The 14,843-nt window shown below is 46.9% G+C and overlaps 1 protein-coding gene across 1 annotated transcript in view; it reads left to right on the forward strand.

Annotated features, from left to right (window-relative positions):
- Window positions 1-14,843, forward strand: part of FNDC1 (fibronectin type III domain containing 1) — a 107,070-nt gene that overhangs the window by 38,804 nt on the left and 53,423 nt on the right. Inside the window, exons 5-7 of the mRNA XM_045500189.1 lie at window positions 7,443-7,649; window positions 13,052-13,150; window positions 14,708-14,825. Of these exons, the coding sequence (XP_045356145.1) occupies window positions 7,443-7,649; window positions 13,052-13,150; window positions 14,708-14,825 (424 nt within the window). The remainder of the gene's footprint in view (window positions 1-7,442; window positions 7,650-13,051; window positions 13,151-14,707; window positions 14,826-14,843) is intronic.

Consider the following 14,843-nt stretch of genomic DNA (forward strand, 5'->3'; position numbering starts at 1 on the left):
GAAAAGTTTGAGGAGCTATGCTAAGTGATAACGTGAAACGAACAGCCAAACAAAACAATATGGCCACAGCTGAGTGGTCCCAGGATGGCGGAAAGTATTTGCTTTGTTTCTGGGACCATCCCTACTGGATTCCGAGTGCCCTATTTTAGGGCACCAGTGCTGGCTGCCTCACACAGCCTGTGGGGTTCTGACCACACCGTCCTTTCTCCACGCCATGCTGAGAAGGATGCCCTGAGGCTTGTCATCTGGTGACAGCCTGGACATTACTGCATCATCCCAGGGAGCAGGAGAGAAGAGTTTGTGAAGACCTGGACAGGTCCAGGGGGCAGGAGAAAGCTTGACGGAAGACACTTAGGTTGGTTGATTTAAGAGTTAGTGTGAGATGTTTTATAAAGACTCTTTAGGGTTCATGATCCATCACAATGTTAGTAATTGGCATTGATTAGCTTGGGGGAGATCAAGGTTGTTTTTCTTTCTTTCTCTCTTTTTTTCTTTGAAGATCTTCTGTCTTCTCCCAAGCCCTGAAAAGGCAGTGAGGATCCAGTGCCTCCAGGTGTGGGCTTAGGGCCACCGCTCTAGTGTCTCTGAAGGATGGAGAGATGTGTCTAACTTGCAAAAATTCTCTCCTTCGTGTTCTGACTGCTTCCCTGGATGAGTCAGGCGGCCAGGCCGTCGGTGGTGCTGCCCAGGTCCTGGGCTCTTCATCAGACGGTCTTCCCTGGAGTGCTGAAATGTATAAATGTCAGGGGAACCGTGTGATGAGTGTATCCTGATGGGACAGATGGACCAACTTCTCTTAAGAGCAGCCGGGTCCTTGGGGTCTACGCTGACATTTTCCGTAAGTGGATGTCCTCGTGGTGTGGAAGTCACGGGCAGTGATTACTGGAGCTGCAGACCAGATCCTTCACCTGAGGTGTCTGTGAGGCACCAAGGGGACCTTCTCCCAGGGCAGCCGCCATGCTGGCCGCTGGTGACACCGACTCTATAACCACCGGGAACTTCTGAACAAGAACGAAGTGGAGAGAATCAGAGCTACAGATCCCACAGACCAGGGTTCCAGCCCAGCTTAGTGCCCCTGCTGTCTGGCTTTGAATTCCCCCTTAACCATTCTGAGCCCCGCTTTCTTTGTAAATGGGCCGTTATTGGATTATTGTGAGGATGTTTGTCAAATGCCTTCTGCCTGGTAGGGATCCAATTATCTTATGAAGGTTGGTGACATGGTGACAGACACTATTCCAAAATAAAGAAATAAGACAGTCTTTCTCTTTCTGGTTAAGTAATTCTTTCTTGTTAAAAATATTTTCTCACTGTCGTTAAGTTGTTAGTAATAAACTGTCAAATAAAAATATTTGGCCTCTCACACGAAAGCTTAGTAGTCAAACCACCGAGGATGTTTATTGGAAACGAAAATATAGCATTAAAAGGACTTCAGAGGAAGAACTGCAAATGTGGGTGTGTGGAAGGAGAGTTTTGTGAAACATTCAGAGGTGTCTCAGGAGATTACGTGTCAGAGCTCGCCCAGGAAGGAGCCCTTGGCAGACAGAGGTGCTTGCAAACCTATCTTGGCAGATGTCAGTCAGTGCTGGCCTGGACTTATGTTAGCGACAGGGAATCCATACCCCCGAGTGGGGACAGCAAAGCCCATGTCCTGTCTCTGTTCTGGCTGTCCGCGGTTCATCTTCACACCCCTCTAATGCATGTTTTCTCCCCTTTTCCCATCCTGTCTCTTCCTTATCATGTTTATTCATCAAACGTGCACGTAAGCTTTGGACTCTCTGGCCCTGATGGGGGTGGGGGCTGGGGAGTGTTTCCACAAGCCTTCCAGGTGATTCCGCCCCACACTGCCGTGTGGGGGCCACTACTCTAGCCTCACAGGCTGGACCTCTTCTCGCTGGACGGACCGGTGCCCCCGCTGGCCTCGGGGGTCTGATGTTTGGGGATGGTGGGGAAGCTGCCTGGGGCAGAGGATGAGTGAGCACACAGGCCTGCCCTGCGAGGCCGCCGTGTGAATGGGGATAAGGGCCATTTATCTTTATCTTTGTGAGGCCTGGAGGTCAGGGAAGTGGGGTGTCAAGTTGGTCAGTGGAAGAGACCACTTAAACCTGGTCCTCAGAGCTGCACACCGAGTGATACCTCACATTCTGCGGAAAATGAGAATGTCCTGGTAGCTGAGACCAGGCTGAGGAAAGTGGTCCCTGGACAGCAGTGGCCACGGACTCTTTTAGGCCAGCGAAGAGTAGGGACTTGATAATTGTTAGATGCTTTCAGTTCATGGTGCAAAAAGGGGTCTGGATTAGACCACCTCGCATTTGAAAAGGTTTTCAACGTAAAGAGTCTTTGGCAATAGGGCATCTTTTGCTTTTGTCTGGTTCTTTGCAACGCGTTTTCGTGGCGCCCCCTGTGTGCAAGGCATCATGGTGAGCTGTGTAGCGCGAGTGTGGCCCACCCATCCAGTGAGTCTGGTAAACGAGGAATTTCATTTTTATCACAACTGCACACACAGCTAGCAATGAATGTGTGCTTAATATATGCCAGGAACAGTTTTAAATGCTTTTTGTGGATTAATATTACAAAATTCGACATGCTATATACTACTTTACAGAGGAGGAAATGGAGCTTCAGTGAATATTCTCAAAGTCACACAGCCAGTGAGTATCAGACTCAGATTCAAACCCTGACTTTAGAGTCTGTGGAAACCCAATTCAGAAGCAACCATGTTTAACTAGCTTCGAATTGTAGATGGGCAGAGCATCACGTTGGTTTTTTAAGTTTTTTTCTTTGCATCAAGAGCAGATTCTGAGTCCATGTAATTTCAGAATATTTGCCAATTGGTGTGGCTGGCAGTACAGGTCAGGAGCGATGTCCTAATCCTGTTTGACTTTCTGAGGTCTGCTATAATCCAGATGGTAATTGTTGTCCCCAGTTGACCTGCCAGGTAGATGGTGTGTAATTAATCGCCACAGGTCTTCTGTTATTGACCAGTTCTGAGTAAGATCTACCTGATTATTTTGTACCAGGAGCAAGGGAGGGATTGTGTCCCGCCAAGGTTAAAATACACCCTGCACTGGTCAATGTGAACGGGATTACCCGTGGCAGTTGTGACTTCCTGTTTTCAAGATAAAAGACTTACAGAGATTTATTAGAAAAATTTCACAGGGCTTCTGTGAAGCTATCACATACAGCTTAGAGAAGACACCGAAATAGTTTCATTGCAAGTAAATGTGAACCATACGGATAGTTTTTTTTTTTTTTTTTATGTGTGCATCAGCTTAAAAGAGAGTTACCAGATGATCTATAAAAGATCTATGAAAGATGTTTGATGGTGTGAAGGACCCAGCATATTAAAGAAATTTTCAAAATACCTGAAAAAAAAATTATAGCTGGCGTTTCTAAAACCAAGATTAGAAAAATGGAGGGCTGTGTTGAGGGGGGCATTTTCACCTTACTCTGTGGCTTTCAGAGTCTGGAACGTCCGTGTGGTGTGGGAACAGTTCTCAGGGCAATCTTTGGTGAGAGGCCTTCTCTTGTTTGTTTGTTACCTGCTGGGTATACTGTCTGGTCCATTGAAACACATGCACGCCCACATACACGCACACACACACGTGCGCGTGCCCACACACACACTCTTAGTGCCCACTGTACGAGGCATTATACTCATACCCTGAAGACGGCCTGTTCAGTTCTGAACCTTGTTTGACATTCATTCATTGGCAGACGAGGTTAGGTGGTTGCCGAGGTGGCATATGGGGTGAGGGGAGAACGTAAAGGGGAGGCGTCTAGTTAGACAAGATTGGAACTCGGCCCGCAGTGGTAGAATTCGGGTCTCCACTGGGCACTCGGTAGCTGTGCGGCCTTGGGTCAGCGACTTCATCTCTTTGAACATCAGTTTTCTCTCAGGGATTATGATGTCTGTCCTACTTACTTGGAAGCTCTTGTAAGGACAATTAAAATAAACCATGTGAGGGCTTGGGATAAACTGTGAAGGTCTGTATACAGTAGGCAGTGTGGTTGGTGGTTGGGGCTGGCCTCAGCCCTGTGGTTGGTGGTTGGGGCTAGCCTCAGCCCCGTTCCCTGTTTTCCCCTGAATTCCTTGTACAGCAGGCTCAGCCTCCTTCCCCAGCCCTGGTGCGGAGAGGTTGGACAGCGGGTCGGAGCCGGGGGTGAAGGCCCATACGATCTGAGGGGGCAGCCACTGTCTTTGCCACTGGGCAGTGTGGTGGATAGTTAGTGGGCCTCGCGTGGGTCAAGACAGAGCCACAGGCACCTCAGGCAACAAACTTGTGCCGTCTGAGACTGAACTCCTTGTCCTTGGAAACTTACCCCTTCCTCCTCCTCAGGGACTCTGTCACTTTTCCTTGTTACTGTTTTGTCAGTATTTTACTGTTGAGTGTCGGGGGTTATTTGTCTGGAGCAGAGACCCGCCACGTTCCCCAAGGCCCAGCAGTGACAGTGCACCCTCCGGGAACACTTTCCACCGTAGCATGTGGGACACGGCTGGAAGCATCCCAGGCCTGGAGCAGAGCTCCAGGGCAGGGAACAACCATCTCTGTCCAATAATTTATTTTTTAGCTGACTCCTGTAAGACCCATGTGTGTGTTTTCAGTACATTTGCCCATTTTGCTGGACATCATCCCAGAACTCCCGCGCTGACGTGTTGCTTTCTGCAGTGGTAGGAGCATCACTGTAGGCCGCAGAGGGCTTTAGACCAAGAGCTCGGGGTGGGTGAGTAACACTGAGAACAGTCAAATTGATAACAGCACCATGGACATCTGTCCTGTTTACTGCCGCTCCTCGAGAAACAGACTGTGGCAGCCATGGTTGGGTGGTGACCCTGTCCTTTCCACCCAAAAAACAAGCTGTGCAAATGGCCTGTGGCAGCTTGATCAAGAGTCATTTTCAACCCCACATCACTGAGAGGCGCCCTTGAAGAGGTATGAACTTTTTATAAAAGTCAAATAAACACCATATGTTGTTGGCAGAGATCATTTTCACCTTTTACACTTTTTAAAAATGTAGTACCAACCCCTGCCCAATGCTGGGCATCCTGTGAAATCAAACCCCAACCTCAGGTGGTTCACCCTCAGAGAGTCTGTGTCATTAACTCATGAGAGGATCTTCTGTTAAAATGGAATTTCATGTGTGTGGTGACAGTTTGCATTAGAGGCCCACGGGTAAAAATGACTTAGAAGATGTAAAGACAGAATGAAGCAAAGGGTTTTGCTTTCTGTAAAATTTTCTTTCTTGACTTCTATGCCCATGCTTAGGCTCCTGTAAAGTCTATTTCATCACTTTGCACAAATCTGAAAATGACATGAACACTATTCCTGAGAAATTAAGCTTGGTTATGTATTTTGTTCTGATGAATGTCCCCCCAAGATCTGCTAACTTTAAAAAACAAACCAAAACGTCATTGTTGGTAAATGAGACTGAACATGCTGCTCCTTATTCAGATTTTACTTTTATATGTGTTGTTTTATAAGACATTTTCCTCAGTATTTAAAAAAAAAATCTTTTCACTGTAGCCCCACACAAGGTCTGTTTGCCAGTGACCCATGCTGTTGAAGAAATTCATGTCCACCTCTGTGACACTGTCATCTGTGATAACCTAAACACTTAATAAGTTTTGGCAACCTGGATCTTTCTAGAAACATGGGACATCGCATTGTTATGGGTGTGAAGTAAGAGATCCCCACTGGGAACTCTTAAGAATAACAAATCATAGGATTAATATAGGAACTCATACAGTTAATCAATGCTGTGCCATTAATGAGTATTAGTACTGAACAGTTTTGGCAAATTATTTTCTTTTGAGCTACTTAAATGAATATATTTGTCTTTCCATATCATTTGGTGGTCCTTAATTTTTATAGAGGCTAGTCCTTGAAATTGAGAGCCTACCTCTTAACTTGGAACAAAACGGAGATCAGTTTGGTATAACCCCAGGAAAAGTTACTCGATACCAGGCTGCAAGTTCCATAAAGTTAGTCCCTTGACTACACTATTGGGCTAAAAACAAAAAATCTCAATAGTTACTACTTTGAGGGGCACCTGGGTGGCTCAGGTGGTTGAGCATCCAACTCTTGATTTTGACTCAGGTCGTGATCTCAGGGATCGAGCCCTGCATCAGCCTCCATGCTGAACATGGAACCTGTTTGAGATTCTCTCTCTCTCTCTCTCTCTCTCTCTCCGTCTCTTTCTCTCTGTCTCTGTCTCTCTCCCTCTTCCCCCCCCCCCCCGCCCCTCCCCTGCTTGCATGCATGCTCTCTTTCTCAAATTAAAAAAAAAATTACTACTTTGCATATTGGGCAAAATATTTATTTTACCATAACATGATATTCTCTAAGTAGTCTTTAGGAATGCAGGTGCCCAGTAACTGAGTAGGTAACTCCAGCTAGTGTACAAAAGAATATCCCTTTTGATTACATTTAAGACATTGGAGCCATGTGTCTGGCTTTTTAGAATAACCATCTCTAGTGTCTATTTGTGTTATTGGAACTCACACTAACTTGTGACATTAGATTCTGTTTCTATGTCTTTGCTTAGCTAAGAATGTCTAAAACACTAGTCAGAATTACTAATGGGCTGATGTAGGTTGCAGAACAATACCTGGGAAGACCTGGCCTCTATAACCAGAGAGACACGTATTAGCCTAACCATATCCTGATGCAGGGCTAGAATGTGGCCCACTGTCAGAAACAGGTGGTATGGTCTCCCCAGGGCCCCTCACCCTCGTTCCCAAACTTGTCGGCCCTTAACTGATGTAAAAACAAGACTCGAAACACTAAGTACTGGCTACCAGAATGCATTGCTTTGAAAAAAGTGAACAGTCAGAGCGTTTCTGGAGATCAGCATTTAGCAAGAGGATTTCTAGGCATTGATGTCACGAGAAGGAAAGAGCGGAGACTGGGGTGAGCAGCGGGATTTACCTGGCGGGGCAAGGCAGCCATGAAAGAGAAATTACAATAAAAAGCAGAAGCCAGTTAGTATTTAGCTCTTAGGGGTTTAACCGTAAAGACAAGGAGAGGCTGTCTTTTCAGCCTTAGAGAGGAGAGCTTCCTGGAGGACAGTTAGAAATAGCACCAAATTGCATTTCCTATGTTTTTACACTGACCTTTAGCTCTCACCGGAGAATATATAGTTTTGGCCTTAAGAACTCAAAATAGGTGAAAAAGGACGTTGTAAAACATCCAAGATTTCTGGCTGGCAGCCCCACAGTGGTATGTTTCCACTTGAAGTTCTCGAGACCTCTCGGTCCGAAATGCGGGGAGGAACATGTGAGTGGAGTGTCGATACCCGTGAGGGAAATACGTTCCTCCTCAAATGCACTAGCGAACATGGAGGCTCCGAGCACAGCTGCCAGACTTTGGACTGACTTGACATACTCAATGGTTAAGTCTGAGGGGTGTACTGTTTAATAATTTCTGTGTCATGTCCTCTTTAAGAAAAGGAAGTGCCAAACAAGCCCTTGCGCGTGCGTGTCCGATCCTCAGACGACCGGCTCTCCGTTGCGTGGAAGGCACCACGCCTGTCGGGAGCCAAGAGTCCACGCAGATCACGGGGTTTTCTTCTGGGCTACGGGGAAAGTGGCCGGAAGATGAATTATGTTCCGCTGACAAGAGATGAGCGAACACACGAAATTAAAAAGCTGGGTGAGTTTAATGGTAACTGATGTTTTGATGACCGATGCAATCTTGTCAACGTTTAGAAGCTTGTTCATGACAGAAAGGTACATGGTAGGCGTAGCGTTCATTTTCCAGGTATTGCGATTCTTCTGAACTGAACTCTGCAAGGTCTGCCCTCCGTGCCTCTGCCCTTTCAGCCTTCCGTTAGGGGCAGGACAAGGCCTCCCCTCCAGGTGCCCATCAGTTCCTTGAGTTGGGCCATTTTTCTGGACATGAGAAGGAAGCTAAGGTTTTCTCATCTTGTCTCCGTTTCTACCATTTTGTCCTTTTTTTTTTTTTTTTGTAATGTTTTATTTATTTTTGAAAGACAGTGCAGGTGGGGGAGGAGCAGCAAGAGGGGGACAAAGGATCCAAAGTGGGCTCTGCACGGTCACCCAGAGCCCGATGCACAGCTCAAACTCACGGTCTGCGGGATTATGACCTGAGTTGGACGCTGAACTGACTGAGCCACCCAGGTGCCCCACCGTTTTGTTCTTTTAAGCTTTGTCCTAGATCCCAGGACACTGGAACTTGGGTCCTTTCAAGATGAAATGTGGTGGCGGCTGATGAAAGCTGCATATCAGGCCTGCCTTCCTCCTTCTCTGCAAACCTTTATTGTGGGAAGGAAGCCTTGGCCACGGAACGTGGATAGGAGGGAACGTCTGCTGTAACGTGGAGAGATTATATGTGCATTGTTCTTGCTTGGGTGGAGGCCTGACCTTTGCTGCCTTTACTCACTGACAGGCCTGGACAGTGGCACCGGCCATGGTTTTAGAGAGGCAATGCTACAAACTCCTGCCTTTCTCCCCCTTTCCTCACGCCCCCTTATTTACCTGATGAGTTTGGCTGTCGGCGTTGGGTAAGCGTGGGTTGCCCTTTTTGTGTCCTCCACTTGGGCGTTGGGTAAGTGTGGGTTGTCCTTTTTGTGTCCTCCACTTGGGGGGAAGCCAGGCTCTAGAGAGCACATGGTCTGCTCAGCTCCTCTAGGCCTAAGTCATGTAGAGCCCAGGGCTGCTGGGCAGGATGGCCCGTGTGATTCTAGGGTTCCTTCCAGAATACTTACCCCATGTTCTCTCACATTTGCACCAGCAATAAGTATATTGGCCCCCCACTACTTATTCTCAGTCGTTTCCTAATTGGGTCAGTACTCGGGCCAGAAAGGGGGTGTGATTTATTGGGCCCTCCCACAAGACTCCTGTGGGACCTGGTGGCCTCTTCACTTGCATGCCAGGCTTCACTCAGCTTCCAGCACCCGCGAGATGGGCTGGAGGTGGGAGGGAGGGTGGGCTCCAGGCAAAGGAGCCCACGAGGACACGGAGCCGTGTGCCGTAAGCAGTGTCCCTGGTGAGAAGGCAGTGGTGCTCGTGGCTCCTACTCAAGTCTTCTGTCAGACACGACAAGGGACAGGCAAGTAGTGGGAAGTGAGTCTGGCGAGACAAGACGGAGGAGTGGAAGAAGGAAGGGAGAAGAGAGCCCAGAGGGAGGGTGCCAGGCTCACAGGAGTGATAAACAGCGGTCGGGGGCTCAGTGGCGGTGGAGGAAACAAGTCAGCCTCCTGCTGGCCCCAGGCGCCTCAGGTGCTCCGAGAAGACAATCCACTCTGCTCGGTGACCACATATTGTGGAGTCTGGACAGGCAGCTCTGAGTTCCTCAAGACTCTCAAAGCCTGGCCCCTGGGCTGCACGGCGGGCACTGATCGGGGCAGATTTGATCCGTGTGGAGACACCGGTGGAAGGCCAGGCTGGATTCCCCTTCTGCAATAGCCCTGAAGTCACCGTCCTGCTCACTGCTCTCTGTTCAGCCACCTGCTGAAGACTCTTGGAAGAGCCTGGTGGGTGTTCTGTCAAGCATAGCATCCAAACCATCTCGAAATACAGACTCCAGACCTCCCCAACAAAAATGACCAGCCACCCCTCTACTCCCGTGCCACTGGCCACCACACGGGGTCACAGAAGGAGATGGACAAGTCTGAGCCGTGGGTGCTTTGTGAGGCTTCAGTATGAGCAGCGAGGCCTGGAGCTAGAGGCCCAATCACTCTTTGGTCATCCATTCTTGAGCCTACCTCTTGCCCTGAAGAGCCTACCTCTTGCCATTTCTTGTGGTGAAATGGCTGTGTTTTGGTGACACGGGCCAAATTCTACCCAGAGTATCAGCAGAAGAGTGGAGTCTCTGTTTTTACGTCCTGAGACTACAGGGGGCCTTTTTTAAGTGGGCACTTTTCACTGTGCTGAGCCTCTCACAGACACCACGCAGTAAGACGTCGGTCAGTGTGAACAAGAGTCTCATCTGAGTGGTTCTGCTGCCTCTTGATTTGCTCAGTCATGACCCCTGGCTCACCTGAGGGCAGAAGAAGGATTTGTTTGCTGCTTCAGCTTGAACAAGCGTGGGACCTGAGGTCAAGGATGACTCCGGCCTCAGCCTGATGAGCAGTGTGGACCTCCTGTGCCTCAGCTACACCGTGTTAGCTTTTGAATTTTCATCAAACAAAAATGTGTTGGACTTGCCGTCGTGAATGATCCCAGACGCTGCTGTGAGGAAGAAGAGGTCTTCCTGGACGCTAGCTCCAGCACGGTTGGGAGGATGCTGTGAGTTCTCGGGGAGATGTTGCAGCGGGCCTGTTGTGTTAGGAGATGCCTGTGTTCTCATTTTTACCAGAATTAGGATTCTAATTCCGTTCATAAGCCAGATGCCATGAAAAGCGTGGTGCCTGCAGAGCATGGCCACACATGAAGGAAACTTGCGGAAAGGTGGGCCTGAGGTCCCGTCAGCAAAACTCCTGCCTTCCGGGTCATTTACGAAACACCTTACTGGGCATCTTCTGTGTCAGGACCTGTGGGGTTCTGGGGCCCCAACAGTCCCTGGCAGGGACAGACAACGGACAGAGTGTCGTGCAAGTGGAGGCAGAGGTGCGGGCACAGGAGGTGGGAAGTGCTGTGGTGGGCACCCAGGGCTCAGGGGCCAAGTCCCCTCCAGGGAGGCACAGTGGCCCCGGGCTAAGGAGGCGAGAGAACAGAGCAAGCACCAGAGGTCACGTGCGAGTGGGGCAGTAATGAAGGAGCGTGTGAGTTTGGGCTCCCTCAGGAAGTGAGGACAGACTAGTCTGAAGTCCAGACACCTGCGTTTCTGGGGAGTCACATGCCTGAGGTCAGGCTCTGTGGCTCTGAGGAGGGGCGGGGGTGCCTGGGGTCCCAGGGGGCACTGGGCTGGTGATGGTGGGATCAGTTTGGAAATTTTATTTCCAGGCTATCAATAATCGGGCACAGAGTGGAGTGTGTTGTGATACCAGTGAGGCTTCATTGCTTCTGTGAAGAACGAGTTGGTTGCTCCGTAGCCGGTGCTTGGCTCTGGGCCCTGCTCCCTCCTCACCCAGAGGAGTAAAACTTGGGTGTTGGAGTGACCACCTAGTCCATGACCTTGGGTGGGTCACCTTGTCCCCCTGATCCTGGTTGTTCATCTGTGAAAAGGAGACTGTGAGAGTAGCTTCCTCATGGAACTTTTGTCGGGACTAAATGAGTAACTGATGGGACATGCCCAGCATGGCAGAGACAGACCCAGACACGTGAGCTGTCCCGGTTTACTCTTCCTTCATGATAATCTTGGGCCAAGTTTAGTGTGGAGAGCTTGCAAATCAAGAATCTGGGCATTAAAAACAGTCTCGGAACTTTAAGAAGTACATCGCAAATATGTAAAAACATCAATTGTGGGAAGTTACTCATTTCTTGGTGGCTCTTGATAAATGATGGGTCACATTTTTTATGTTTATTTATACGTGTTCCCGGGTTGTGAGGTTGGATGGCACAATTTTTCTTTGTTGACCTTGGGCTGCTTCCTTTGTCAATAGCACCAAGAAATTGATCCCCTGAAGGGACTTCTCTCTGGAAGCTTAGTTTGATGCTCTATGAATGCGAGGGTTACAAACTTGATTCTTCCCTTTTATAAAACATATATTTCAAAATTCTGTGGTAGAGTAAGATGTCAGAGCCTTAGCCTCAATAATAATTTATCATCCCAGCATGAGTTTTACCTGCTCTCTCTCTCTCTCTGTAAGTATGTATGTATATGTATATATCTGTGTATATATACATATATATATATTTGTATATACATATATATGTGTATATTTCTGTGTGTGTGTATATATACATAGAGAGAGAGAGAGAGAGAAAGAGAGAGAATAAGAGGGAGAGTGGGGGTGCTCAAAGATTGTCAAACATTGTCCCCTTTCCCTGAAACGTGATTAGTCTACAGCAGTTTAGTTTACGTAAGTAGGTTTCTCCACTTGAGGTTTTTGAACACTGGTCTCCTTTTATGTTTAACCGCCATATTGTTTGTAAAAACAAAACGTTTGTTCTCCCCTTGCTGTGAAACTTTGCAATCCCTGAAAGCAGACCTCTAGTGTTACAGGTTTCTGTTAGGATCTCAGTGTCCCTTCTGCTAATTTGCTTAGGTATCACCTTATAAGATTGTTGTCTGCACTAGAAATATATCAAATTGCCTCATTTTTACTCTTGAGCTGATCAAGGCTGCTACAGGAAGCTTGGTCAGAAGAGCCTGGAGTTAGGCATTAGCAACTCTGGATTTGGAGACAACTTTGAGTCCTTCTTAGGGGCGTGGCTTTGGGCAAGTCAACCAATTTTTTTCATGGCTTTATGTCCTTATTTATAAAACAAGAAGGTCACATTGGAAGATAATGAATGAAGACTTCATCTGGGTCCCAGACTCTATGGTTCCAAGGTGCTTGAGAGTTACAAGTTTTATTTCATCATTGTATTTTTTCCCAAATAAAGTTTTCAAGTTTAGATTCAGTTGGATGCTAGTGGGCCCAATGTCCAATTAGGGGAGTGGGGTGGCGGGACCTAACTTAAAGAACAATCCAGAAATGAAGGGTATGTTTAAACTCTTGCACTTGCTCTTAATAAATCTTTGGAGACTCAAGTCTGAGGATGTCGGTTTCTAAGGGCCCAGCATGCTCTCTGGACTGCTAATCGGATACACTCACTGTTTTTGTCTTGCTTCCTTCTTTTCGATGACAGAAACAGAGTGACCCCTCTTTCTATTTTGGAGGTAAAAAAGAAATTGAGGGATTTCGGTGGGTAAAATATACTATTCTTTTCTTTTTTAAACATTGCTCATCTTTTTTCAATTTTGGTGAGATAGAAACCTACTTCTCAAGAATTATAGGTAACCGTCACTCCCACATTTTCTAACATAATAGTGTTCTTCTTGAGCCTAGTTCTTACAGTTCTTGGTCTCATCTTTAATTGTCTAGAAGAAACTGGAATGCCCCCAGAAAGCCAAGATTGGTGGTAGGGGTGGGAGACGCAGACAATGAGGGTGTGCATTCCGGAAAGCCAAGTGCAGAGCCTCATCCCTTGCCGGTTGGTCCACAGCCTCGGAGTCGGTGTATGTGGTCTCCCTGCAGTCCATGAACTCACAGGGGCAGAGTCAGCCTGTCTACAGGGCTGCCCTAACGAAACGGAAGATTTCAGGTATGTTTCCAAGGACGCACCTGCTCAAGTCATGGTCTGTGTGAATGAGGTCTTGTTTCCAAATGATGCTGGCTAAGTGACAAATTAACTGGGTGTCATTCAGTGTGAAGGAAACAACAGGGCTGGCTTGGCCACATTTCAGACAGAAGTGTGTTTCTTTTATACTCAGAGCCTACAGAGTTCTTCCAATGAAGCATATTTCTTTGTGTATTTTGAATGGCTTCTCTGTGAGGCAAATTTGCCGTGATAGAGGCAGCCAATCGTTTGTTCCATTTAAGGATCCAGTCTGATCCAACATCAGTGGCCCTTGGGGTCAGACTGTGAACAGAGAGGAGTAGGAGTAGGTGTGGAGGGGGCGGCGTGCGAGATCTGTACTCATGCTTCATTTCAGCTCAAATCACCGAAACACAGCATTGAGAAGAGGAAGAAAAGGTAGGAGAGGCTTTCTCATAGCCTGATCATTGGTCATTTACCAACAGAGGCTTTTTTCCTACGTCCATTCACAGGTGGTTTTTAATATTACTCACGTACTAAGAAATTACACATACCTATTCTGGATCCTGTGCCTTAACTTAAAGAGGCAAACCTATAGCATGATTATTTTCATGAATTCACAATTTATTTGTGATTACAATAGTATATTGTGGAATGGACATTCTATTACTATGCATAATACAGTAATAGAATATACTATGTATAATATATGTATTGTAATTTTATATCTGTGATGATTATGATTGCCTACACTGTGTAACAGAAGTCTCAAATACACGATGTGGCACTTTTATTTTTCATTATTTGTTGCTATAGAAGAAGTGTCTCCATCGCTTTTCTAACAGGCTAATTATTTCCACCTTCCCCTATTTGTAGCATAAGCCACATCCTTTTGAAACACCATCCCTTAAAGGTGAAAAGAAAAAACAAAATAAACAAAACCCCCAAGAGACTAAAAAGCAAAATTGAAACCTCTTACTCTTCATTTATGGTAGAGATTGAACAGAACTTCATGAAGAACAGGCTTTGTGACTATAATGTATTCCACTGGAAATCTGCAAACTGAAATCTATTTTATGTCTGAGTGTAACTCTTAATCTGTCTTGAAACCACATTTTCTAAAATGCGAGGACGTGGAACCCAGTGTGATTTGTGCAGTTGTTTGAGCCAGAATTTTGTTTCATGCCATGATCGCCAAGGAAATGCTCTGGCTTGACCTTTTCTCCCCCAAAACTTTTGCTTCCTGTAAAGATTGTGTGATTTCCCAGAAACTTACAGTATGTGTTAAGAAAACACTGAGTTGCTTGGAGAATCATGGACCAGGGCAAAGCATCCCTTTTGTACTGTGCTATATGTCAGCTGGATTGGGCAGCTTTTCAAGTGAACTGCCCATTTCTTAGACTGTGTGTGAGAAGGACAAGAGTGGAGATTTTAGTTTATCTACATTAAGCATAAGCAATTTAAAAATTGTACAGAGTGATTAATGAACCCTGGGGGGCCAGTGGAACTCGGGGCAGAGCCTGTTGTAGAGACAGCCTCTAAGGTGTCCTGTTGTCATTCCAGAAGAGGATGACCTGGATGTGCCTGAAGACATCAACGTCCGGGTCATGTCATCCCAATCTGTGCTTGTAGCCTGGGTGGATCCTGTTTTGGAAAAACAGAAGAAAGTTGTTGCATCAAGGTACTTTTCCTTATTTCT

Source organism: Leopardus geoffroyi, chromosome B2 (assembly GCF_018350155.1).
Source record: "Leopardus geoffroyi isolate Oge1 chromosome B2, O.geoffroyi_Oge1_pat1.0, whole genome shotgun sequence".
NCBI lineage: Eukaryota > Metazoa > Chordata > Mammalia > Carnivora > Felidae > Leopardus > Leopardus geoffroyi.